General features: G+C 53.5%; 1 protein-coding gene across 1 annotated transcript; it reads left to right on the forward strand.

The window, feature by feature from the left end:
- The first annotated feature begins 426 nt into the window (after positions 1 to 426).
- CDHR2 (cadherin related family member 2) lies at positions 427 to 24,918 on the forward strand. The gene is made up of 31 exons (XM_036115715.2): positions 427 to 492; positions 764 to 835; positions 3,333 to 3,472; positions 3,589 to 3,642; positions 4,867 to 4,956; positions 6,749 to 6,838; positions 7,449 to 7,574; positions 7,646 to 7,792; positions 7,879 to 7,954; positions 8,043 to 8,158; positions 8,278 to 8,511; positions 9,528 to 9,683; positions 9,766 to 9,927; positions 10,209 to 10,270; positions 10,520 to 10,763; positions 13,005 to 13,244; positions 15,855 to 15,924; positions 16,073 to 16,678; positions 17,442 to 17,513; positions 17,933 to 17,982; positions 19,296 to 19,447; positions 19,595 to 19,703; positions 19,795 to 19,883; positions 20,345 to 20,413; positions 20,521 to 20,598; positions 20,693 to 20,753; positions 20,833 to 20,957; positions 21,480 to 21,593; positions 21,675 to 21,755; positions 22,197 to 22,254; positions 24,557 to 24,918. Exons 1-31 carry the CDS (start codon positions 438 to 440, stop codon positions 24,689 to 24,691), a joined length of 3,933 nt encoding a protein of 1,310 aa, XP_035971608.2. The 5' UTR covers positions 427 to 437; the 3' UTR covers positions 24,692 to 24,918.
- The last annotated feature ends 132 nt before the right edge of the window (positions 24,919 to 25,050 follow it).

Consider the following 25,050-nt stretch of genomic DNA (forward strand, 5'->3'; position numbering starts at 1 on the left):
GGAAGGAATTCTGGAGCCCGAAACTCCTGTGTTCAGAGCAGAGTCTTGTCATCGATTCTCCGTGTGGCCTCAGGAAAGCCCCTTCTTCTCTCAGCCACCTCATAGTTGCAGGGATATCGAGATTACGCATATCACGTGCTTAGAGCAGTACCTGCTACACAGGACACTGAATTCTGGAGTCAAGTTCAAGGTCATTCTCAGGCTGGAATTTCGGACCAGGATCAGCTACCCTGCCTACCCCTCTGAGCTCCCCCCCTTACCCTGGAACATCTGGAAAAGAGCAGTGTGTGGCAAGGGTCCTGGAAGCTGGAGAACTACGAGTGGGAGTTGGGGGCGGGCCTGGCTCAGACCCAGACAGAGGGGGGTCCACCAAAGGGAGGGAGGCCTGGGGACAGTTGCCCCTTCCCTGATCCCTCTTCCCCTAGGTCCTTCCAGACATGATGGTGTGGCCGTGGCTGTCCTGTCTCCTGCTTCTTACCCTCGTGGTGTCTGGTGGGTACTTCCTCTTCCCTCCCAGAGTAGCACTAGCCTGGAGATCCTGGCAGGACCCTCCAGAAGAGTGGGGCACTGCCTCATCAGCAAACTCCCAGCTCCTATGATCCAGCCCCCTGCTTGGTGGCCCTGGGGAGGCCTAGGGAGGAATCCAGGCCCAGGCGGGTGAGCTGGGCTGAAGGTTGGGACTGGTGTGCGCTCCCATGGGGGCAGGAGTGGGTCAGGCGTTGCAGGCGCATCCAGGTGTTCTAAGTGCTCTCTGTTCCCATAGGGGCAGCCAACGTGGCCCCAATGTTCCTGGGAAACATGTCGAGAGTGAATTTGCCCGAGGACCTACCAGTGGGTGAGTAACCATCCCCGTGCCCAGACTGTGCCAAACCCTTACTCACAGAGGCTCCCAAGGGTTCCCTTACGGACTCGCTTCCCATCCTACGGCTCTGTGGCTCTTCATGGGGCGAAGGTGGCCTGAAGGGAGTTTGTTCTAGAAGTTTGTTTTCTCCTCTTCAGCTGTGTGTTAGGGCCCTCACACGGCGTCAAGTATCAAAGACACCCCACAAGAACATTCCTCCTGTTTCCCATCTCTTGCTGGTGTTTCTGATGCCCCAAGGAGAGGATCCATCTGGGACCATTCTTTCTCTTCCACCTCTCATACTTGTTAACCCCCCTCCACCCCCTGCCTTTCTCCCCCCTAAACAGGGAGCAGGTTTCAGGCTCAAAGACTTTCACACATTTCTCGCCAGAAGTTAATAACTGTGCCTTATTTTCATTGCCTTTGTTCATAGAGCTACTTTCTATTTATGGCAACAGAAATGGATTTCTATTTACAGCCACAATCTAAAGCTTGCTTTTGTTTTATTTTTTTTTAAGATTTTTTTATTTATTTGAGAGAGAGAGAACGTGAGTGGGGAGAGGGGCAGAGGGAGAGGGAGAGAAAGAATCTCAAGCAGACTCTGTGCTGAGCATGGAGTCCAAAGTGGGGCTGGATCCCACAACCCTGAGATCATGATCTGAGCTGAAACCAAGAGTCAGACGCTTAACTGACTGAACCACCCAGGCACCCCTAAAGCTTACTTTTAAAATAAGTGTATTTACATGAAATGCTAAGTCAATTAAAAAGAAGGATCATAAAGAATGAGACACTGGATATGGTAAAGATCGTGGCAGCGTACAAGAGGGAATGACATTGGGAAGCATCGTTTTGGAAGAACCATAGGGACTGAGTACCTAATTCCCAGCAGGCAGATATGGGTTGGGGAAGCAGAAATGAAAGATGTCTCCTCACCTCCCCAGCCCTGGGGCCCAGCACACTCTGCCCTTCACAACCCCCCTGGAAACAGAAAACTAGTAACTTCATTGTTCAAAGCAGGGTACCTCCCTCCCTGAGCCAGACCAAATGAGGGTCTTCTTTGACAACCACATGACTTCTCTCTGGGCTTTCTTAAACCAAAGGGCCAGTTCCTTCTTCCAAGATAAATCCTACGGCTCTCTTACCATGGGAAAGCATTTTCAGTCAGATTTTTTTTTTAAACTATGTCTTTTAGACTTTCTATTTTGAAGCATAATCTATGAGCAAGAAAGTGCATTGAATCACATGTAGCTATCACTGGATCAGGAACTAGGAATTTGCCAACACCCCCAGTCCCCCCTCTCTCATCCCTTTGGTCACTCCCTGTCCTTTCTCCCCTACACAAGACCACTTTTCCTGACACTAACACTGTACAATAGGCAGACTTTTTAAAAAATATATAATTATGGGTGTTTTTTTTAAAAGATTTTATTTGTTTATTTGACAGAGAGAGACACAGCGAGAGAGGGAACACAAGCAGGGGGAGTGGGAGAGGGAGAAGCAGGCTTCCCACGGAGCAAGGAGCCCGATGCGGGGCTCGATCCCAGGACCCTGGGATCATGACCTGAGCCGAAGGCAGACGCTTAACGACTGAGCCCCCCAGGCGCCCCAGAAGTGAAACATTCTTGTGGGTCTCCTGACAGTCTCATGGGCCCTGGGCACCACACCTCATGGGCAGAACGGATGAGGCCTTTGGGTCCCCACAGCTGGGACTTACAGGGAAACACATTTTAGTGAAACGGAGAAAGCCCTTGCTAAGGGTCAGTTGTCTGACGGTGGAAGGGGGCAGCTGGGGAAGGAGTAATGTCGATGCTAGTGGTGGCTGAGCAGAAGCTGGATGTGATAAAGGAGCTGAGGTCTCGGAGCGGGGTTGGATGAATCTGTAAAAAGTTTCTTTCAGACTGGAGAGTTGATGGCCTTGGGATCTTCAAGTCCCCCGATATCTCCAAGCCCCTGCTCTGCCCAGGGACAGGCGTCAGGGGCACAGTGAAAGAGCTGGGGCTCCTGGCCAGCAGCGGACGCTCACTGGAGCAGATGGTGTTTCTGGCAGGCTCCGGGCAAGCTCTCCGGGTGAAGGGAGGGCTTCGGGGAGGCCCAGGCACCTCCAGAGGGACTTTAGCTGTCCACCGTCCTAGGATGCCCCCCGCTGCTGCAGCTAGACACTTCCACTCCAGCCATCTTTGGTCTTCTCTCAAGGAATTCCAGGCAAGGAATTCCAGGGCCAGGAGAAAGGGAGATGCCTGGATCGCAGCCCACCCCGCCATGTCCAGTGCAGATGGGGTCTGCCCCTAGAGGGAATCAGCATGCTATTATCAAAGCCACCCAGCAGGTGACGAGTAACAAAACAAAACCTGACATTTATGGCCACCGAGGCCAGAGCCTTAGGGGCTGGGAGGTCCCAGATTTCTGCACACACAGAAGACAGGCCCCCTCAGCCAGACCAGCGCTGAAAGAGGTGGCCATGGACCGCGGGCATTGCCTGTCCCACCTCCAGGTGCCGAGGCCTTCTGGTTGGTAGCTCAGGACCAGGACAATGACCCACTGACCTATGGGATTAGTGGCCCAAATTCCTACTTCTTCATGGTCAACTGGACCACCGGGGAAGTGAAGCTGGTCAACCCTCTGGACTACGAGGTAAAGGGCAGCAGCTTGGGAAGACCCCGAGAGGGGGGTGGGAAGGTGGGGGCCCTGCCTGTGCTCCCACCCAGAGCAGGGGCTCACCTCGGGCCTCTTCTCTCTGCCCACCGCAGACGGTCCCCTTGTTCAACATCGTTATCTCCGTGAGCGACAGTCACAACAACCCAGTGAGTTGGAAGGGGGGAGGGAAGGGGAGGGTGGCCCTGGGATCAGAGAGCAGGGGAAGCAGGGGACTAGGACCCTCTCCTGACTGTGTCCCCTACCTCAAGCAAGCAGACAGAGCCCCTAGTTAACAAAAACTGAATTTAATGTTTATTTTCATCCAAATTATACTTGTCCATTTTGGGTCACACAATATTACCAAGATTTTAACATTATTAGTAATTTACTTTAATTATATAAAGATCTCATTTATATTATAACATTAATTATATTATGTTAATATAAATGCTAATAAAAAACAAGTGCTAAATGCCTCCCTATCTTAGCTCTTCTGAGGCAGTCACTTTCAACTCCACCGGCTGAATGTGTTGGTGTCAGCGCTCAGATTTCTAAATAACATGCTGATACCACTGTGCCTTATGTCTGTGAAAGTAAAGGATTTTGTCTTTAAAATACATTCCCCAAACCCCATCCGTTAAAAAAAATCATTTTAATGCCTTGGATATTCATGAATACATTCTCTTCGTAAACATCTCAAAAACTGCAGCTCAAGCTCGAGTACCCTGGGTAGACCCTTCCCAGCCCACTCCCAGCCAAAGCATCCAGTCACCATCCGTCCACACACCTCACTATGCGTTTACATATATATGCATCCATGGAAGAAAGATTGTAGTTTTGTTGCATTTCCTGAAACCCAAATGGGATCCTACTTTACATATTATCTTGAACTGCCCTGTCCATTCAACAATCAGCTTTGGAGCTCTGCCCATGTTGCCTCATGAGTCCCCCATTTCTTGTACCATTTTCCACGTGGGCACGTACCACGGTGCTTTAGCTGGTCTCCTCTGACAGACACTTAGGTTGTCCGCAGCTTAAAACTATGGCAAACAAAACTAAAATGAACATTCCTGTAATAGGACAGACACATTTCAGATTTTTTAAAACTGACCTAATTATGTCTGCAACTTATTCTGAAACGGTTCTATAAACATGTGGAGAGAGAGAGAAAGCAAACAATGGCTAAATCTGGATGAAGAGTATTGGGAGTTTTGTGTACTGTACTTGCAACTTTTCTGGTGTTTGAAATTGTATCAAAAATGAGATTACCCCAAATATTGCCAAATTGCCTGAGGAGCGAAGCCCAACTTGCAGTCCCACCCAGATGCTTCTCCTTTTGTCTTCTCAAGCCCTCATATTTTCCGGGCTCGCCTGGATTTTCCCACCTGCAGGTGCAGAGGAAAATGCAGGTGATCGTGGAGGACAGAAATGACAATGCTCCCGTTTTCCAGAATACTGGCTTTTCCACCAGCATCAATGAGGTAACACGTGCCCTAATGGGGGGTGTGTGTGATGTGGGCATCCCAGAAGCTCTTCTCAGGGTGCGAAGGACCAGAGACAGCCAGCTGGGGGTCCAGGATCAGGGAAAAGCACCCCTTAAAAGGGGCAGCTGCAGGAACAAAATTCAGGGGAATGTAACCCCATGAACGATAGTTCCAGCAACATGTTGCAATCAATCAGACTGTATTAGAATGATTCCAGTTATGAAAGAAAAAAAAAATTTTTTTTTTAAAGGAATTGATTTTCTCACATATCTGAAAAATTTAGAGGTATAGTAGCTTCAGGCATGGTGGATCCTGGTACTCAAACCATATCATCAGGAAGAGATTTCTCTCCACCTCTCAGCTCTGCTTATCTTGTTGCCCCCATCCTTGGGTAAGGGGGCCATTCTCTCTTGTGGTGATAAGAGAGCAGCTCCATGCTTTGCAAGTTGAACACATGTCTCTTTCTCCATGGTCCTGGCCAAAACTCCAGGGTTGACTCTCATTGGCCCATTTTGGGTTTTGTGCCTATCAACCTAGGGGTACGGAATACTCTGATTGGCTAGGTCTACATCATGAGCCTTTCCCTCTAGCAAGGGAGGGCAGGCCCACTTGAACTGCCTGCATGGGGAGGAGGCTCCCCAATGGTCACTGAGCAGCAAACACAACACCACTCCTGGATCTTCATCACCATGTGGCTTTGGAGATGTATGAGGTGTGGGGCCCCACACTAGGTCAGACATAAGACCAGTGAGGTCCAGGCAACCATTTGACAGACTCTGACGGAGCACCCCTACTGTATACCGGGCACTGTCCTTGGTGCTGAGGCTATCTGGTAAGTAAGGCAGACCTGGTCGCCACCCTCAGTAGCCCGCATTCTAATGAAGAATATAGATAATAATCAATGAAACATTAAATAAGCAGGATTATTTCAGATGGTATTAAGCTCCACAAAGAGTGTAAAACAGGGCAAAGTGAGAGAAAGTGACCAGGAAGGGGGCTGGCTTAGGTTGAGTGACCAGGAAAGGCTTTTCTGAGTAGGTGACATCTGAGTAGAGACATACACGGCAAGAAGGAGCCAGGTGTGGGATGCCCCAGGAGAAGAATGTTCCAGGCAGGGGAACAGCAGATTCAATGGCTCTGAGCTGGGAATGCATTTGGAGTGTTGTAGGCATAGCCAGGAATCTGGTGTGAATGGAGGGTAGAAGGTGAAGAGGAGGTGAGATCAGAGAGGTGGCCAGTGGCCTGACCTCAGAGGGCCATAGAGGCAGTGTGCACTGTATTTTGGACAGAATAGGGGAACCATTGGAGGGCTTTTAGCACAAGAGTGATGTGGTCTGATCCGTGATTTTCAAAGATCACTTTGGCCACTGTGTGGAAATACTGAAGGTGTGGACAGGTCACAGGGGGCAAAGGCCTCCCCAGAGAACCTCCCAGCTCTGCAGGATGCTGTCTGGAATGTACTGCTGTGGGCTGTAGAGAGCCCACAGGATGTTTGAACAGGGGAGTGGCACATCCTGGGCTCTGGAATGATTGTGCATCTTTATCCCGAGGGGCTCTGCACATCAGAAGCCAGCTGAGGTGGTAGGGAGAGGAAGAGGGGGTTCTCTGCTCCCTGCCCTCCCTCCTCCTAACTGTCTCCAGAGGCCCAGCCCAGATGGGAAGGAAAGGGGAACACCGGGTTTCAGGCTCCAGAAGATGTTATCCCTGTGGTACAATTGGGGACACAACCTCAGGGAGGGGAAATGAGTGCTTGGTCATGGAGGGGATGGATTGGAATTCCTCATTACAGACCCTGCCAGTCGGCTCCCTGGTGTTCTCTGTGCTGGCCAAGGACCTAGACACAGGATCTGCAGGAGCCGTGGTGTACTCCATAGAGGAGGTGAGCATGGTCAAGTCCCGTCGGAATATGGGCCCCACTGCTCCTCAAGACCACCAGGGGGCAGCATCTCCCACACAGCTTACAGGAACCTTGAGTGTTGGGATGAGGACAGGGTCTTAGCGGTGGCCCAGCCCTGGCTCCCAAACCTTTTGCTGGCCCCTTCTGGACCTCACTTGGCCAAGCTACCTAAGGAGGGTGCCTCCCATGGACAGGACCCTTCTTCTCACCCTCTTGCCTGGGGCACTCCCTGGGCCCTTGCTGAGTTCCTGTGACACCACCGGGTAGCTGATACACAGAAGAGGAAATTGAGAGGTACAGTGCCTTGTCCAGGGTCACACAGACAGCGGGGGCTGTGACCCCAGTTCTCCTGGAGACAAGTTTGCTATCTATACCTCCTGTCTACTGAGTGCCCATGATGAGCCTAGCACATACCTTACCTCATTTGACTTTCCTCTCAACCCACTGCGGAGATATCTGAGCTCATTTCCCAGAGGTGGAAACGGAGGCTCAGAGAGGTTATGTGACCTGGTGAGGGTGGCAGGGCTGGTCAAAGCAGAGGCAGGGTTCGAGCCCCAGACTCTCAGAGGCTCTTGACTGTGCTCGGCCTCAGGTCATCCCTAGCACCGGGGACAGCCTGCACCTCTTCAGGATCTTTCCCAACGGCTCCATCATCCTCAATGGCAGCCTCAGCTACAACAACAAGAGCGCCTTCTATCAGCTGGAGCTGAAGGCTTGTGTGAGTGTGGGTGCAGACGGAGGGGCGCCACAACCCGAGGCCAGGCCTTACGGAGACTTGTCTCCCCACAGGACTCGGGCGGCACATACAACAACAACTTCATCAACCAGTGCTCCTCGCCTGTCTTCCTGTCCATCTCTGTGGTCGACCAGCCAGACCTGGACCCCCAGTTTGTCAGGGAAATTTACTCAGCCTCTGTGGCTGAGGATGCACCCCAGGTGTGCCAGAGGACCTGGAGGGGTCTGGGTGGTCACAAGAGGCAGGGAAAGGCCTGGCACGCTGAACCAGCTGGTTCTCTGCACAGGGAACGTCAGTGCTGAAGGTAGAGGCTGTGGATAGTGACAAAGGCATCAATGACCCGGTGACCTACAGCATTTCCAGTGAGAATGGGGGTGTCCCCAGGTGGAAGAAGGGGTGGGGGCTCTGCCAGAGCCACTGGAAGCAGCAGCTCCTACTGCCTCTCACCAGACTCCACAATGCCTGGCTGGTTTGACATCGGGCCAGATGGGGTGATCACGGTCAATGGTTCCCTGGACCGTGAGCAGCTGCTGGAGGAGGATGAGGAGGTGAAGGTGCAGGTCACGGTGAGTGAGGGGTCCACTGCCTCTTTTGTACCCCACCCTCAACTTCTGACCTTTGATCTCTGTTCTCTCTGAGTCTTGGTTCTCTGACCTCTGCTCTCTGGCTTCTGCTCTGCTCCCAGGCCACCGAGATGCACCCCAACATCTATGGGCAGGAGGCCAAGGTGAGCATATGGGTCACGCTGATGGTGACAGATGTTAATGACCACAAACCTGAGTTCTACAACTGCAGCCTCCCGGCCTGCACCTTCACCCCCCAAGAGGCCCAAGTCAACTTCACTGGCTACGTGGATGAGCATGCCTCCACCCGCATCCCCATCGATGACCTCACCATGGTGGTCTACGATCCAGACAAGGTAGGTGCACCCAGACAAGGGGTGGCTGGACAAAGGTGATGGTGGGAGATGGCTAGGGGAGATGGTGGGGAGCGACCCATAGAACAAGGTACCAAGGTGCAAAGTGGGGAGGTGAGTGGTGGGTGGGTGATGGTGGTGCTGATCATGAACAGTGGTGGAAAATCAGAGTTGTTAGGTGATATTTGGAAATGCTGGGTGATGTTACACTGGTGTGTAGTTTTGTGCTCAGGGCAATGCTAGCTGGTGGTGAACAGAAAGGCAGCACTGAATGGAGGTTAACACTGGATGCTAGGTAAAGTTGAGTGGAGTATAGTTTTCAGTGGTGTTGAGGAGAGGGTGGTGATGGGTGCTTGGGAAGTTGAGGGATGTTGGGGTATTGGATATTGGGGGATGTGGCCGTGTTGAGCATAAAGTGGACTGAGTGGGTGCAAAGTTGGAGGGTATTCTTAAGTGGAGGTTGATTCTGCGTGGTGGGTGAGCTGGGTGGTATTGAACAATGAATACCCATGGACGGTGTTTGGTAGTATTTGGTGATATTGAGTTGGTACAAAATGTGGGGTGGAGGATGATATTGGGTGGTGGTAGGTGGGTGGGTGTGTTGAGTTGGTGGTTGGCGTGGAGTGGAAGGGGTGTGGAATGGAGGGTGGTGTGGGTAATCGGGTGATGTTAGGTGCTGCTGGTGTTTGGTGTTGGTATGGGTGGTGGACTGTGTTGAGTGGGGGTTGGTAAAAAAGACTCAGTAATGTCCTCTGGGAGCGAGGGGAGTGTGTCCAGGCTGTCTTTTCAGCCCAAGCCAAGAGCCCAGGCACCTGGGGACATCTTGTTCTGATAAGCCCATATTTGCAGGGAATAGTGAGCAGCTCAGCTTCCCCAGGGCATTCTAGCCGCAGTCTTTGGGACCCCCCTCTCATGGGACTTCAGAGGGCCGGGCCTCCTGACGCAGGAGCCTACAGCCAGGGATTGGGGGCAAGATGCAGGGGTTGGGATCTCTACTATACCCTAGCCCTTCTCCGCAGAGCAGCAATGGCACCTTCCTGCTGTCCGTGGGGGGCCCTGATGCCGAAGCCTTCAGCGTCTCCCCTGAGCGGGCGGCAGGCTCAACGGACGTGCAGGTGCTAGTGAGAGCCCCGGCACTGGTGGACTACGAGAGGCAGACAGTGATGCTGGTGCAGGTGAGGGGTGCTCTGGGGCGCCAGGGAGCACAGTCCGTGGGCACTCTGGTCCCAATGCTGCTGCTTCTTCCTCTATCCTCAGGTCGTGGCTACTGACTCAGGCAGTGGGAATGCCTCCGTCGCCCTGGTGACCATCCACCTTAGAGACATTAATGACCATAGGCCCACATTCCCCCACAGCTTATACAACCTCAGTGTCTGGGAGCACAGAGCAGATGGCACTGTGGTCACCAACAACATCCATGTAAGTGAAGGGGACCCTATGGCGCTGGACTAGGCGAGACACGGAGAAGGGCAGACCTGGGGACCGTGACCCTGCCCTAGTCTCTGTATCATCCGATGTCCTCAGGCCCAAGCCAGTGTGCACGCATGTGTGTGAGGGTGTCTATTTGTGAATCGGAGCGTGTCGGGCGTTCTCCCTTTGGGACAGGAAGCAGGACAGCCCTGTCCCCTTCAATTGCATGGCTGGCAGTGAGTGCCATCATTTCCGAACCGTGTCCCATTGTCTATCTCTCTGCCTCACAGGCCTTTGACCCCGACACGGGAGAGGGGGGCCGCATCACCTACAGCCTGCTTCCAGGGAACGGGTAAGGTCTCAGGGTGGGCAGGGGGCAGGCGGATGAGCGGGGCCCAAGCCCGCCTCTCTGCCTCACAGTGGGGCTTAGAGTGGGCAGGTAAATATAGGACACCCAGTTCCATTTCAATTTCAGATAAACAACGGATAATTTGTTCAATATAAGTGGATGGCAAATATTGCATGGGACATACTAAAATATTTTTCTAACTTAAGGGGGCATCCCGTATTTTTGTTTGCTCCCTCTGGCCACGCTGCACAGGGCAGACATCTTTGAGGTGGATCCAGACTCAGGCACAGTGACAGTGAGGAACGGTGAGCTGCTGGACCGAGAGAAGCAGGCCGAGTACTACCTCACGTTGCAGGCCACAGACGGCGGGGGCTTGTCGGCCTCCACTACGCTGCACATCGTCCTGCTGGACATCAACGACAACCAGCCTGTGGTCAGCGGCTCTTACAATATCTTTGTCCGGGAAGAGGAGGGCGACGTCTTTGTGACCATCCAGGTGCGAGCCGGCCTGGACTTGGCGGGTGGGACAGGGGCAGGGGACCGAGCCTGGGTCTGTGGTCATGCCGGCCCTGGGGTGGAATCTGAGAAAGTTAATCCGTCTCTCGAGGCCTCGGTCTCCTCTTCGGAAAATGAGGACAATCATGGTCCTTGTTTCCAGGGTCACCGGGGAATAATGAGATAACACATGTAAAGTGCTCAGCACAAAGCCCAACACAGAGCATGCCCTCAAAAACATATTGCCCCTTTTAATTCCAGCCCCTGTCTCGTTCCAAAAAGGATTTGAGGTGACTTTGATTAAAAAGTCAGGTAAAAAACGGGAGAAATAGGGAAAAAGAGAAAATGAGAGTGGTGTTGCTAATGGGCACAAAGGTAAAGTTAGAACCCAGAACCACACAATTGCCAGGAGGGGAGGTGAACATTCAGTTCTGAGCTTCCTGATGGCCGATGCAAAAAAGGAAATATCAGCGGCCAGGTTCACGGAGTCTATGAGATAAAAACCCACGACTGGCTCCAGAGAAACATCAGAGACAAGCATCTCCCGGAGTCATCTGAAAGGGGGCCTTGGAAGAAGGAAAGAAACCAGGTCCTCCAAATGACAATCACGTGGCCACAGAGCGCTCTCCTACTCCTGGGGCTGTGAGGTTTCCAGAGCACATTCCCATCCCTGGGGTCTTGACTGACTTGTGAAGTGGATGCTCTAATGGTTCCCATTTCACAGAAGGAGAAAACTGAGGCTCAGGAAAGCTAAATGATTTCCTTGGGCTTGCACAGCCAGTGATGGCAGCCCTGAAGCCAGAGCTCAGACCTTTCTACCCTGAAACCTGGACCCTTCCTTCTTGCTCCTCTGGTGTGTGGGCTCCTTGGGGCAGGAGCATTTTAGATCGGCTGCTGTAGCCACAGCGCCCAGTGTGAGCCCTGAGAAGCGCTCGGGGAATTAACAGCCTGAATTCACAGTCCTGAGAGGCGAACAGACAGGGTCAGGCTTCTGGAAAAACCATCTCTGGCTGGCCTGGACAGGAGGCATTTCATAAACAAGATCCCAAAGGAACTGAGATGAAAGAGCGGAAGGTGGAGGATGGGCAAAGAGGAAGGGAAAAGACGAGGTGCCAAGTCAGAGTAGCCCAGCTCTGGATGCAAAGCCACATTTGCTGAATGACCTGCTGTGCACTAGGCCTTTGCTGGGCCCAGGCCTCTGAGATGAATCCACCATAATTCCTGCCCACACATGACTCTCAGTTAGGGGGAGGGTGCCAGAGAGTCACCCAAGGGTGTCACTTGTGCTGTGTTGAAGATAGCTCAGGGGATGTGGAGGCCCAGGGGATTCACCAACCTGGCCTCCAGGAGCCAGGCAGGGAGCCGTAGAGGGCATTCAGGCTGAGGGGAAGGCCTATGCAAGAGCCCGGGGGCATGATAGAACCTGTTGTATTCTCCATGCTGCTTCATCCCAAAGGCAAACCAAGCACACATTCAGGACCCTGGCAGGACAGGAACATACACACACACACACACACACACACACACACACACACAAATTGCATGAAGAATCCACAGTTTAAAAAAAAAAACACCACAACACTGAAGTAGTCATTGTGGGAAAATGAGAATCTTGTTGGACTTCACACTTATTTTATATTTGTTTGTTTTTGAATTTTGAATATCTATAATATACTGCCCCATGCCTCCTCTCCACTAGAACCTCAGCTCTGTAAGGGCATTGTCTTGATCATGGCTCTGTGCCGGTGTCTGGGACAGGGCCGGGTACATGGTAGGTATGCAGTAAATATTTGTGGGATCGATGCATGGCCTCAGGGCTTAAGATCTCAGAAGCTCTTGGGGCGCCTGGGTGGCTCAGTCGTTAGGCATCTGCCTTCAGTTCAGGTCATGATCCGGGGGTCCTGGGATTGAGCCCCGCATTGGGCTCCCTGCTCTGCGGGAAGCCTGCTTCTCCCTCCCCCTCTCCCCCTGCTTGTGTTCCCTCTTTCGCTGTGTCTCTCTCTGTCAAATAAATAAATAAAATCTTAAAAAAAAAAAGATCTCAGAAGCTCTTGCAAGCTGTTGATCTGACCTTCCTTGATGGGAGACTGAAGCTGAGAGATTGGCCCGTGTCCCACTGGCTTTAGGCCCAGTTACTGCCCTTGTGGGCCGGTGCTGGAGGGGGAAGCCAGGCTGCAGGGGAGGCTCTGGGGAGCTGGGGAGCATCTGATAACTGACGCCCGGATGCCGGTTCTCTGCACAGGCTCAGGACAACGATCAGCCCGACACCAACAACAGCCGTCTGCATTTCAGCCTGCTGCCCGGCCCCTACAGCCGTAACTTCTCAGTGGACCCTGATAAAGGGATCCTCAGAAACCTGGGGCCCCTGGACCGAGAGGGCATGGAACCTGCCCTGGGGGGCCGGATTGTGCTGACCGTGCTCGTGGCTGACTGTGGTGAGCCTGTCCTCAGCACTGAAGTCAACGTCACCATCAATGTGGAGGTAAGGTCTGGCTCAGCCGTGAGCAGGGTGCCAGGATGGGCCCTGTGTTGGGGAGCTCCCAGCAGACGGCCAGCGCCGCCACCCTTCCAAATGGAGTCACATTTCTGCCCTTTGCAGTATGGTGGGCAAGAGAGATCTGGAAGCAGGCTGCCTGGGTTAGGATTCTGGCTCAGTTGTGTAGCCTTAGGCAATCACTCAACCTCCCTGTGCCCTCAAGTTCCTCATCTGTAAAATGGTGACAAAAATATCAGAAAGTGAGGGGCACCTGGGTGGCTCAGTCGGTTAAGCATCTGCCTTCGGCTCAGGTCATGATCCCAGGGTCCTGGGATCGAGCCCCACATCGGGCTCCTGGCTCGGCGAGGAGCCTGCTTCTCCCTCTCCCTCTGCCTCTCTCCCTGCTCATGCTCTCTCTCTCTGTATCTCTGTGTCTCAAATGAATAAATAAAATCTTTAAAAAAAAAAAAGAAAAAAGAAAAAAAAATATCAGAAAGTGAGTTAACGGACGGGAAGTGCTTTGCAGAGTGCCTGACCCAAGGAAGGTACTCAGTGTATCCAGTTGCCCCCGCCCCCCACATTCCACAGTTTTGCTTTCCTCAGTTTGGGTCACCTGCAGTCAACAGCATTCCGGGAGCAGATGATCCTCCTTCTGACGTATCAGATGGTCAGGAGCAACCTAGTGATGTCACAAGGCCCACGTCATCCACCTCACTTCATCTCATCACGTGGGCATTTTATCATCTCACATCATCACAAGAAGTAGGATGAGTCCAGAACAATCGCATATTTTGAGAGAGAGAGAGAGAGAGACCACGTTCACATTGACTGTTATCACAGTATATTGTTATAATTGTTCTGTTTTATTTAGTTATTGTTAATCTCTTTCTGTGCCTAATTTATAAATTGAACTTGATCACGGGTATGTATGTCTAGGAAAAAATGTAGTGTGCACAGGGTTCGGTACCACCGGTGGTTTCAGGCACCCACTGGGGGTCTTGGAACATTTCTCCCACAGATAAGGCAAGAACCACTCACTATGTTGGCTCTAATTATCATTCACAAAGTTCTACTGAAACTCTCCCATCGCCTCACCACCATTCAAAGGTAAAGGGAGGGGGTGAAAATCAGCCTTTCCAGGGTTTACTACACACCTGGCCCTGCGAGGTAGGAATGGTTGTTACCATTTTATTGATCAAGAAACTGAGGCACGGAGGGTGAGAAGCTTGCCTAGGGCCGCAGAATGGGGTTTTGAACGCAGTCTGTCTGGTTCTTAGGCTGCCACCAGTTCACGGGGCACCTTCCTCTAAAAAAGCGTCATAACAAACGTGCGCCTCTACAATGTCCGTGATGTGGACGGCGCCCCCAGGCCTGTGTGGTGCATGGCCTACACCATCCCCCCCTGCAGCCCTGGGTGCCCCTGGGTGGGGATGTGCGGCTTTCCTACAAGGATCAGAGGGAGACCGCAGGGAAAAGGGAGAAACAGAAGCCGAATTAGGACTTGTCAGCTTGTTCAGCTGTCCTTGCGGTGAAGTAGGCCATGAAGAAGGAAGAGAGCAGAACCGCATTTAGTGAGTGAGTGGGTCCTTTCTCACCCGTGAATAGTCCTCACAACCGCCCCTAGAGTGGGGACTATGGCCCCATCTTGCCGATGAAGATATTGAGGCTCAGAGAAGTCAAGTCACATGTGAGGCAGAGGTGGGGCTGGATCTGACTCGGAGCTGTGCTCTTGGCCACCCCTGTGACTCAGGAAACAGTTGGCCACGTGCATGGAGCCAGAAATGCCATTCTGGGAAATCACCAGCGGAAAACACGTCTAGTTAAGGGGGAGATGCCTTTGTTTTCAATGATGTCTGTTGAACCATTATTGAGAAAAAGCCGAAGGCAAAAGCAGACACCTGTGGGCCGACCCGGGGAAGGGCTGGAAAAGCCAAGGACACCCCCAGCATGCACCAGTGTTCGGGGCGGAAGCAGCAGGTGGAGGCGGCTCCGTGCAGTGACAACAGTGGTGGTCACTGTAGGTGTGGGTGGCCAGGGCCGGAGAGGGTAGGTGAGGACAGAAAACAGTGGGCGTCTAAGGCCAGGACCAGGCCTAGGCCTTGGCAGGTGCCCAGAGCTCAGCTCTGCCTGAGCACAGAGCAAGTGTCCTGGGGTCGGCTGAGCGCAGGAGGGACAGGAGAAAAGAGGGGACAAGGGAAAGCTTGGGCCACGGGGCCTTTGTGGAAACAGTGGTATTGGTACCAACACAATAAATCCAAGAGATGGGGAGTCAAGCTGGGCCAGACAGGGACACCAATAGGGACTCAACCACCCTTCTGGAAAGCAGAGTCTGAGATGGCTCTGAGTTGTGGTCAGAGAAACAGGGAGGAGTTGGGGCTCCCTGAAAGTGTATAACTAACTTCAGAGGTCCTGCCACAGGCCTGTGAGCCCCAGGTGTGCACCCTGGGCTAGTTCTGTCTTCTCAGAGGCCCTTTTCTCATCTGTGAAATGAGGAGATGCTGACAGGGAGTCTGTGCCTTGGGCCAGAGGAAACTCAAGCTTCTCAGACTGGCTCTGGGGAGGCTGAGCCGTGGGGGATCCTGAGGTCCCTGGACTCAGAACTTCCTCTGCCCGCAGGACATCAATGACAACCTGCCTATCTTCAACCAGTCCATCTATTCCTTCTCGGTGAAGGAGAGAGACCCAGGTAAGTCCTTTCTGGGTCAGGCCGGGCCCTGGGGCTGGGGCCCAGTGAGGCATCTGACCCCTCACCGGGGCACTTGAGGGAGGCAAGTGCAGAGGAAGCCTCCAGGGGCTGAGCCAGGGGTCCCTATGAAGTCTGTCCTCATCCACAGGAGAGCTGGTGGGCGTGGTGAAGGCCTGGGATGCGGATCAGACGGAAGCCAACAACCGCATCAGCTTCAGCCTGTCAGGGACCGGTGCCAACAACTTTGTGCTCCGAGGCTCGGTGCTGGGGTCTGGGTGGGCTGAGGGCCGCCTCTGGCTGCCCTCGGATGTGAGCCTGGACTACGAGACCCAGGCCTCCTACAATCTGACAGTGAGTGCCGAGAACCCAGACCCCCAGGGGAAAGAGGCCACAGCAGCAATCTTTGTGGCTGTGGAGGACGTGAATGATGAACCCCCCACTCTGGACTCAGCCTCGCTCCGGGGCATCCGTGTAGCTGAGAATGGCTCACAACACGGCCTGGTGGCCGAGGTGGTTGCCCGGGACGTGGACACCATGACCCAGCTGGAGGTACAACTTGTGAACGTCATCTGTACCAAGGCCGGGGTCAACGTGGGCAGCCTGTGCCATGGCTGGTTCTCTGTGCTGGCCAACGGCTCGGTGTTCATCAGTCAGAGCGAGGCCATTGACTATGAGACCTGTGACCTGGTCACGCTGGTCGTGCGGGCTTGTGACCTCACCACGGACCCCCGCTTCCTGGCCTACAGTGACAATGGTGAGGCAGCCCGGCCTGCCGGGTTCGGGAGGCTGTAGCACAGGGACCATGGGCTGGGGTCCGACTTCTGGCCCCAGCCCTTACCAGCTGTGTCACTGAGAAAGTTGTGACACCTCCCTAAGCTTCCGGCCCCATCTGTCTGGTGGCACTGGGCAGCAGGTTGGCCGAGAAGACGAAGCGAGAACATGCGTGTAAAGCGTTTAGCGCGGTGCCTGGCACAGAGTCCCTGGTGCTCGCGTCTCGTGAGGCAGGGTGACGGGGAAGGCACTCTTCACGGTGCTCACACCCCACCTCTGATCGTGCTGGCTCGGAGAACCACACTAACAGCTGGCCTGCTTCAAGACCGTCCTGCGGCCGAGAGCTGTGCCAGGCACCATAAAAGCACTCCTTTGTGCTCCTCCCCACACAACCGGTGGGGTCAGGGATCCCTGTCCCGGTTTATAGATGAGGAAACTGAGGCTCACAGTGGCCAGCTCAGTAACCTAGCTTACGCAGCTAGCAGGTGTCAGGCTCGTGCTGCAGTCAGGTGGGACACACCCAGGCCGGGCTCAGTCCTTGCCGGGTGATCTCGGACGAGGGGCTTCCCCCCTCCCTGCCACAAAGGCCAGAGGAAACTGAGCAGGCACCCCAGGGCAGGAGCAGGGGAGGGGGCAGCGCATGGGAGATGCATGGCAGGGAGGCAGTGGGGGGCATGGCTGAGGCCCAGGCTTTCTGGGTCAGGCCTTGGCCTAGAGGCCAGAAGCAGCCAAAGTTGTTCCTCTAGGAAGCCTCGCCATCACTATCGAGGATACGAATGACAACGCTCCCTATTTTCTGCCTGACAATAAGACTTTTGGTAAGCGGTCAGCCTTTCCTTCCATACTCCACCAGGATTTCCTTTGGGCAGCTCCCACAGACCCTCTCCTCAGGGTCCGGGTGGGCCCTTGGGAAGAAAGGAAGGCCTCCAGTGCCGCCTCTCCCCCAGGGCTTCAGCAGGAGGGGAGACCTGAGTTTTCACCCCAGCTCTGCCCCAACTCATTTTGGACCCTGGGCCAGGCCCTCCCTCTCTGGGCCTCAGTTTCCCCAGCTGCACAATGGGAGGTAGATGAGCTGCTAACTGATGACTCAGAGGCTATTGTAATGGGGTTTTTTGATGATAGAGAGGTTGAGGGAAGGTTTGGGGGGACTGCATCCTGAGCTGGGGCTTGTGATCAGCACTTAGCCAGGTGGGCATGGGCCCTGACCCCACTGACCCTTTCTTGTCCACACTTGTAGTTATCATCCCAGAGCTTGTGGTGCCCAACCAGCAGGTGGCTTCTGTCCAGGTAAGCCCTTGGCTCCTGCCTTTGTCCACCCATGTTAGCCCTGGGAGACACAGGACCAAGGCCTTCAGGACTTTTGGCTGCCCCCAAAATGTTTTAACAGTAGAAAGGAAAGGTAATGGCTCCAACATATGAAAAGAAAACCCCAGAATGGAAATGAGCACTTGCCTAATTGATGGGATTAAACTCCATTAATTGTCATTTGGTTGTCATAAAAATTTCATGACCATAAAAACTATTTGCAGGCTAGATTTTTTTCACTACACCACAATTCTTGAGTCATACAGACAAGTCATAACAACTGTAAATTAAATGAGTTCCTTGCAGATAAATAATTTCCAGAGTGAAATTATAAAAATACCTGCAGTGTTTTATGGCGTTGGACGTGGGTGTGTTTGTTAGAGGGTGCTGGGCATACCACACGGGGGGAGTGAGACCTCCCACACAGCCCAGGCACCTGGGTCTGGTGGGGCCTCTTACTGACCTGGGGAGCTGCCTGCCTTTCTGGGGCTCAGTTTCCCTCCTGGAAGAAGCTGGCAGTTCCTGGCAGTGATGTGTGGGGGTGAAGAGGTTGGGTGGTATGTGTGTGCCCCTCCCTGTGCTGAGTCTTCAGCAGGACAGGGTCTCCCTCAGAGCCCCAGTTTCCTCTCATAAAATGGGGATAGTAATTCTCTCTCTAGGTACTTTCAAGCCTTAAAGAGTCTTCCAATCTTCAGCCAATTGCATTCCAATGTCAAGAGTGTGGCCATAGCTCGGAGCCATTTTCTTTAAACTGATTCCTTTTTTGAAACATAAATACCAGCTTTGGTCTCATTCTGAACAGTAGACTCACGGGTCTGTATGTTGGCTATATGCTTCTCTAAAAGGCACTAGAATGAATAAGAATGTTTGTGTCCTCTCCTCCAATCATTTCATGGTCTGCTAAGGGAATTTGTACTCATGTCAGTAAACACTGAAATGAGGGATTTAAGGGAAGGTGCCTGGCACACAGTAGGTGCTCAGGAAATTTGAGTGTGTGTGTGTGTGTGTGTGTGTGTGTGGCAGTGGGTGGGTGGGGGGAAGCAGGGCAGGATTTCCACATGGGACGGACTTCGGACAGCAACATGTTGAGTTAGGGGGCCAGAAGCAGGGACTTGTCCAAACCTGGATTTGCAGAGCAAGCACACTGTTTAAGGTGTTTGCTTAGTTGGGGTGGCCTGGAGGAGGCTGATAGAGATACTGGAACCAGCCTCCCAGGCCATCTCAGCTGCTGATTTCTGCTGGGGTTGGAGGGGTGCCTGGCCTGGCCCCTAGGTGTTGTCCATTCTTTCTCCCAGGCCAGAGACAATGACTCAGGGAACAACGGGGCCATCCTGTTCTCCATCCTCCAAGTGGATTTCATCGCCAAGGATGGGGCCACAATCCCTTTCCAGGGCTTCTTCCGGGTCACTACCTCCTTGGAAGCCAGCGTGTTCATTGGCAATATTGAGTAACTGTGGGCAGCCCCTGGGTGGGGCAGGGGGAGCCAAGGGGGCCTCAAGACAGTGAGTTCCCTACCCTGGGAGATATATAAGCAGGTTCCAGAGGACTCCAGCTTGGGTTCCAAGACTGAGCTGTGCTCGTCTACTTTCAATAGGCTGGTGACCGACCTTGATTCCACTCTCCAAGGTACCTACCAAGTGACAGTCCAGGCCCAGGACAGACCTTCAGTGGGTCCGGCTCAGGAAGCCAATATCACCCTGAATGTGAGTGTTGGGCCCTGCCTCTAGCCCCCAGTACCCTCTGCCAGCTCCTGGGTCCCTTGTGCCTCATCTTCCCCATGCCTTCCTCCTATAGCTCTTCACTGTGGACCAAAGTTACCGTGTGAGGTTGCAGTTTTCCATGAACAAGGAGGAGGTGGGCGCCAACATGGACAAGATTACCGCGTAGGTTTGGTGCCTAGAGGGGTCTGTGGGGAAGAACAGGGCCTGGGAGTCTGGTCCCTGACAAGTCCTGGATGGAATGTATGTCAAACCTGTCCCTGACCTACACTTGATTTTGTCCCTGTCTTTATTCTGTACCTGTACCCTCACTTCCTTTCTCAATGCTCCCAGAAGCCTAGGGTTGGCTGGGGAGAGAGAGGCCTAAGTAGGGCCGCCATGTATAGTTGTGAAGGCTGTGTACTACACAAGGGCATTCTGCTTGCTAAGTCATAAACCCAGCCCTAGAGGAAGGGGCTGCCTTGTCTAATTTGCACAGAGGTGCTACCTGAGTAGCCAATGAAGCTGTCCAGAGGAGATGCCCTTTTCTAATTCACACAATTCCTAATTCCACTGGCGGAGTCCCGGCCAGAGGCCTGGTCTAAGGTCCCTACCCTGTGACTCTGTGACATCTGCCCCCTTTGCAGGGCTCTCGTGAAGGCCACCAGGACTACTGTCTATGTTGTGAGCATTCAGGACATAGAATCCACAGCTCGGTGAGTGCCCACAGGCCCGGTGGTTGGAGTGAGGACAAGAAGCAGCAGCATGAGGGGCCTGTTGGGTGGTTCTGGACTGTTTACTCTTTACCCCTGTCCCATTCCAGGGCCCGGGGCCGTTCCTACCTTGATGCTTATTTTGTCTTCTCGAATGGGTCAGCCCTGACACTTGATGAGCTGAGTGTGTGAGTGGGGCTCCCCTTGGGGTGGGCAGGAGGGTGAGCAAAAAGCCTGGGGGATGCCAATGTCCCTTGGGTCTGAGTGGGATTCTGTGGCCAGGATGATCCGGAATGACCAGGACTCACTGACGCAGCTGCTGCAGCTGGGGCTGGTGGTGCTGGTGAGTGTCAGCGGCGGAATTAATGGGGGAGCGAGGCGGGGGATGGCCACCCACAACCTCCTTCACACTTCTTCTCCAGGGCTCCCAGGAGAGCCAGGAGTCGGACCCGCAAAAGCTGCTGATCAGTGTCATCATAGGATTGGGAGTGGCTTTGCTGCTGGTCATCGTCATCATGTCCACGGCCCTCATGTGTACCCGGAAGAGGTACTGCTCCCCATCACCCCCTGTGTCTTCAACCCCACCTTTCCCACCATCCGAGATATCTGGTGGGTAGAGAAAGCTTGGGTTTAGGCATCCGGTATAACTGTATTTAATCGCCCGAGACCTGTCATGACCACTTGGATAGGTCATCTCCCCTCCCTGAGCCTCAGTTTCCTTTGCAGGATGAGCACAACACTAGATTCCTCAAGGCACACAAGGACACAATGTGCGTCCTGCCACCAGCAAGATGTCTGGCACATACTATGCATTTCATAAATGCTTCTTTTTCCCTTTCCAATATGTTTGGAGTGAGCAGCCACATCTGGATTTGACTCCAGGCCTTGCCACTGGCCAGGCTTTGACAAATCATTTCCTTCCCCTGGCTCTTACTTGTGCCCTCTGTAAAATGGCGCTAACCCTCTGACCTGCCAGGGTTGTTGTGAAGTCACACTCTCAGTGCCTGCACTGGGCACACAGTGGGTGTGCAGGGAAAGTAGTGACCCCCTAGCCCCCGGTTTTCCACAGCTACCACCGGAAGCTTCGGGCTGTGAAGGCAGCCAAGGAGGCCCGGAAGACAGTGGCAGGGGTGATGCCCTTAGCCTCTGCCATCCCTGGGACGAACATGTACACCACTGAGCGGTGAGCAGGGTTCAAAGGGTGGGTAAGAGGCTCCATGGGGTGTCTGAGGTTCACAACTGCTTGAATAGGCCTTCTCTCCAGGGCCAATCCTATGCTGAACCTCCCCACCAAGGACCTGAACTTTGAGTCCCAATCTTCCTCCAGTGACCTAGACCACATGAGGTGAGCAGTGACCCTTACAGCCATGCTGGTCATCGGTGGTGGTGATGGTGGTAGAGGTGGTGATGGTGGTGGAGGTGATGGTGGTGTTGGTGATAGTGGTGGTGGTGGAGATGGTGGTGGTGGTGGAGATGGTGGTAGTGTTGGTGGTGGAGGTGATGGTGGTGGAGATGGTGGTGGAGATGGTGGTGGTGTTGGTGGTGGAGATGATGGTGGTAGAGGTGGAGATGGTCGCGTGGTGATGGTGGTGGAGATGGTGGTGGTGTTGGTGGTGGAGGTGATGGTAATGGTGGTGATGGTGGTGGAGATGGTGGTGATGGTGTTGGTGGTGGTGGAGGTGGAGACAGTCATGTGGTGATGGTGGTGGAGGCAATGGTGCTTCTTGGCCATGGACAGGGAAGACTGGGGCTACTAACTATCTGAGCTCCATCATCTCCCCCACAGTCTCAATTCCCTGGATGACAACTCTGTTGACCTGGAAAAGGACAAGGAGATAACCAAGGCAAGCTGGGGGATGAGTTGGTGCCTGGGGCTTCTTGACTTGGGGTCCTTCTCTGAAGGGGTGGGGTTTGGGACAGACCTGCTGCTGACATACGCATGTCTCCGCACCAGGCCCTAGGAAGCCCATGGCTTTGGAATGGGGCCCAATCCTTGCTCTTCACCTGGTTCACTGTGTGACTCAGGGTGGGTGACTTTCTTCTGGTTCTCAGTTTTCTCATCTGTATATGAGGATTGGAACACTAACCGTGCAGGGCTTTTTGAGGATGAGGTTAGAGCAGGTATGAAAACCACCTGGCATGAAGCAAGAGCTAAAAATTCTGGTTCCCTCTGTTTATACCCTTTGTATGAAAGCTGGCGGGGTGCGGGGAAGAAATCTGGAGGTGGATGTAATCTAGTAAAGGAGAGAAGGTAGGCTCAAATAAATAGCAGTGCCATTATTTGTTCAGTAGGTGAGATGGTTCAATGAGATCAACAGTTCACACAGCCTGGGCTGCTGATTGGAATCACATGGGGAACTCTTTAGAAATGCCAATGCGGTGTCACAGCCTGGAGATTCTGATCCAATGGGTGGGGTGGGCCTGGGCTTGAGCGTGTTGTTAAAGCTCTTGAGGTTCTAATGTGCAGGATAGAGAACAGGGAGTAGATCAGCAGGTGGGGTGTGGGAATGTTGCACAGGGATCTGGCTGTAACATGGAGGCCTCCAAATGGTCCCCCAAAGATGGGGGTCACAGATGGTAATCCAGGCCACCAGGCAGTGCTGAAGTGAGGTGGATGGCTCATCTCTGGTTGAAGATGGTTTGGGGCCAAAACTCCAATGAACATGTCTGGGGGGAATTGAGGAAGAAGAGAACACTTGTGGGTTAGAACTTGTGGCCAGGCAGGTGGCCCCTGGTGGAGGCCAAGGCTGACCCCTAGAAGGGAGTGGAATTGGGGACTTCAGGTGGGGCTGGACTTGTGGGTTGGGAGGGACAGGGAGCCTAAGAGATGAGTCTAGAGAGGGAGAGAGGCTGGGCCACTGAGAGCCTTCAAAAGCCAGAAAAGAGCCAAGACTGTCCTAGGATGACAGAGGGTTGTTATATTTCAGAGAAGCTGCCCAAGACTCCACCACCTCTCCTGCAACAGTAGGTGGGCCTTGGGGTCTCTGGGTGAGGAACACAGGTGGGACATTTTTCTGAGGATCTCTTGGTGCCCTGACTCACCCAAGACCTCCATAAATGTTTGTGTGGAAGGTCTGAGAGGTGATCTAATCCAACCTTCACAAGCAACCAAGGCCAGAAGGCTCTGGTTGACCTGCCTGAGGTCAGAAAGCTTGCAAGTCAAGAGCAGACCAGAACTCAGGTCTCCTGTCTCCAAGGGCAGGTTGAATTTTCCTAGGCTGCACTGCACCAATGGCTCCCACTGGTGGTCTATGGTGAGGACTCTGGGGAGCCCTGTTTAGTCCTTCCTGGGGCCCCTCAGATGTTCCACTGTTTACCAGGAATTGGAAGAGCCCACGTCTGGAAAAAGCCTGTGGAATGCCCTGGGGAGGATGGTGGCAGGGGCTCTGCCCCCACAGGTGTCTCTATGTTGGCGTAGCTGAGCCTGGGGGATGGTCCACAGGAGGGCATACTTGTGAGGAGGTGTGAGTGTGTGGCAAGTTGCATGGGGAGGGGGAAGAGGAAAGGCAGGAAGATGAGTGAGTGCCATGATGAACTGCAGGTGGGACCCTGGGTGTGATGTGGCCCTTTGAGGGTGGCAGGGGGAGATGCCGAATTCAGCCAGGGGCAGCAATGGACAGTCTTTAGAGCCAACAAGACCAGTGATCCAAACCCTGCTCTGCCTCTTCCAGGCCATGAGAGCCCTCCAAGCCTCAGTTTCCACATCTGTAAAGTGGGGTACAGGATCCCTGCCTTAGGGGGTTCCTGTGGGGACTTTAGGTAATGGATGGGCTGCACCCAGCACAATGCCTGCCTTGGGGTGCAGGTGGCAGGAATTGGATTGGACTGACTCCTTGGCACAGGACACAGAGCCCGGTATTATTCAGTATTGGGAAGAACACCGAAGTCCTACTGTGTCCGTGGATCAGGGCAAAGGCCAGAGTAGACCACCCCCCTCAGGTCCACCCCTTCACCTGTTCACCTGAGCCCATCTGCACCATTAGTGGCCATGGTCACCTCTGGGACACAGCCAAGAAACTGAGGCCCCAGGAAGAGTAGGTGGGACCCCAGTTAAGGAGCCATCTGTCATGGGCTTGAAGACTCCCTTAAGGACCAAGGAAATCACCCCATCCCTGCCCTTCACACCTTCCCTCCTTCTCCCCACAGAAGGGACCCCTACACAGTCCAATGGAGCTAGATACGGAGCCTCTGGGTGTGGTGCTGTCAGGAAGGAAGATGGGCAGAGGTGGACAGCAGGAGCTGTCCTTCACCAATGCTGGCCTGGACACCATGGACCTGTGATGTCCCTGCCACAGGACCCTTGCTGCAGAGCCCCACACGGGCCGCCACTCTTCTGGTCTACCTCGGAAGAGGTCTTGTCACCCCAAACCACACCTACCCCTCTGTGAACACAATAATATATCATGCTACTCTGCCCCCTTCTGCTTGTAGCTAATCACACCTGACAAGGATTGGGGGAAAATTTTATTACCAACGTATATTGTGACAGTTTGTAGCCGAAAACTGTGGCTGGGGGGGGTGGGGACAGGGGTATTGAGTGGTCACAAGGGACTCGTGGGGCTCACAGCACACGGGGACGAGGGGTGAAGAGGGCAGCCTTTAAAGGACAGCTGTGGTTGTAGAGTGAGCTCTCCGTCCTG

The sequence above is a fragment of the Halichoerus grypus genome, chromosome 2, assembly GCF_964656455.1.
Source record: "Halichoerus grypus chromosome 2, mHalGry1.hap1.1, whole genome shotgun sequence".
Taxonomy (NCBI): domain Eukaryota; kingdom Metazoa; phylum Chordata; class Mammalia; order Carnivora; family Phocidae; genus Halichoerus; species Halichoerus grypus.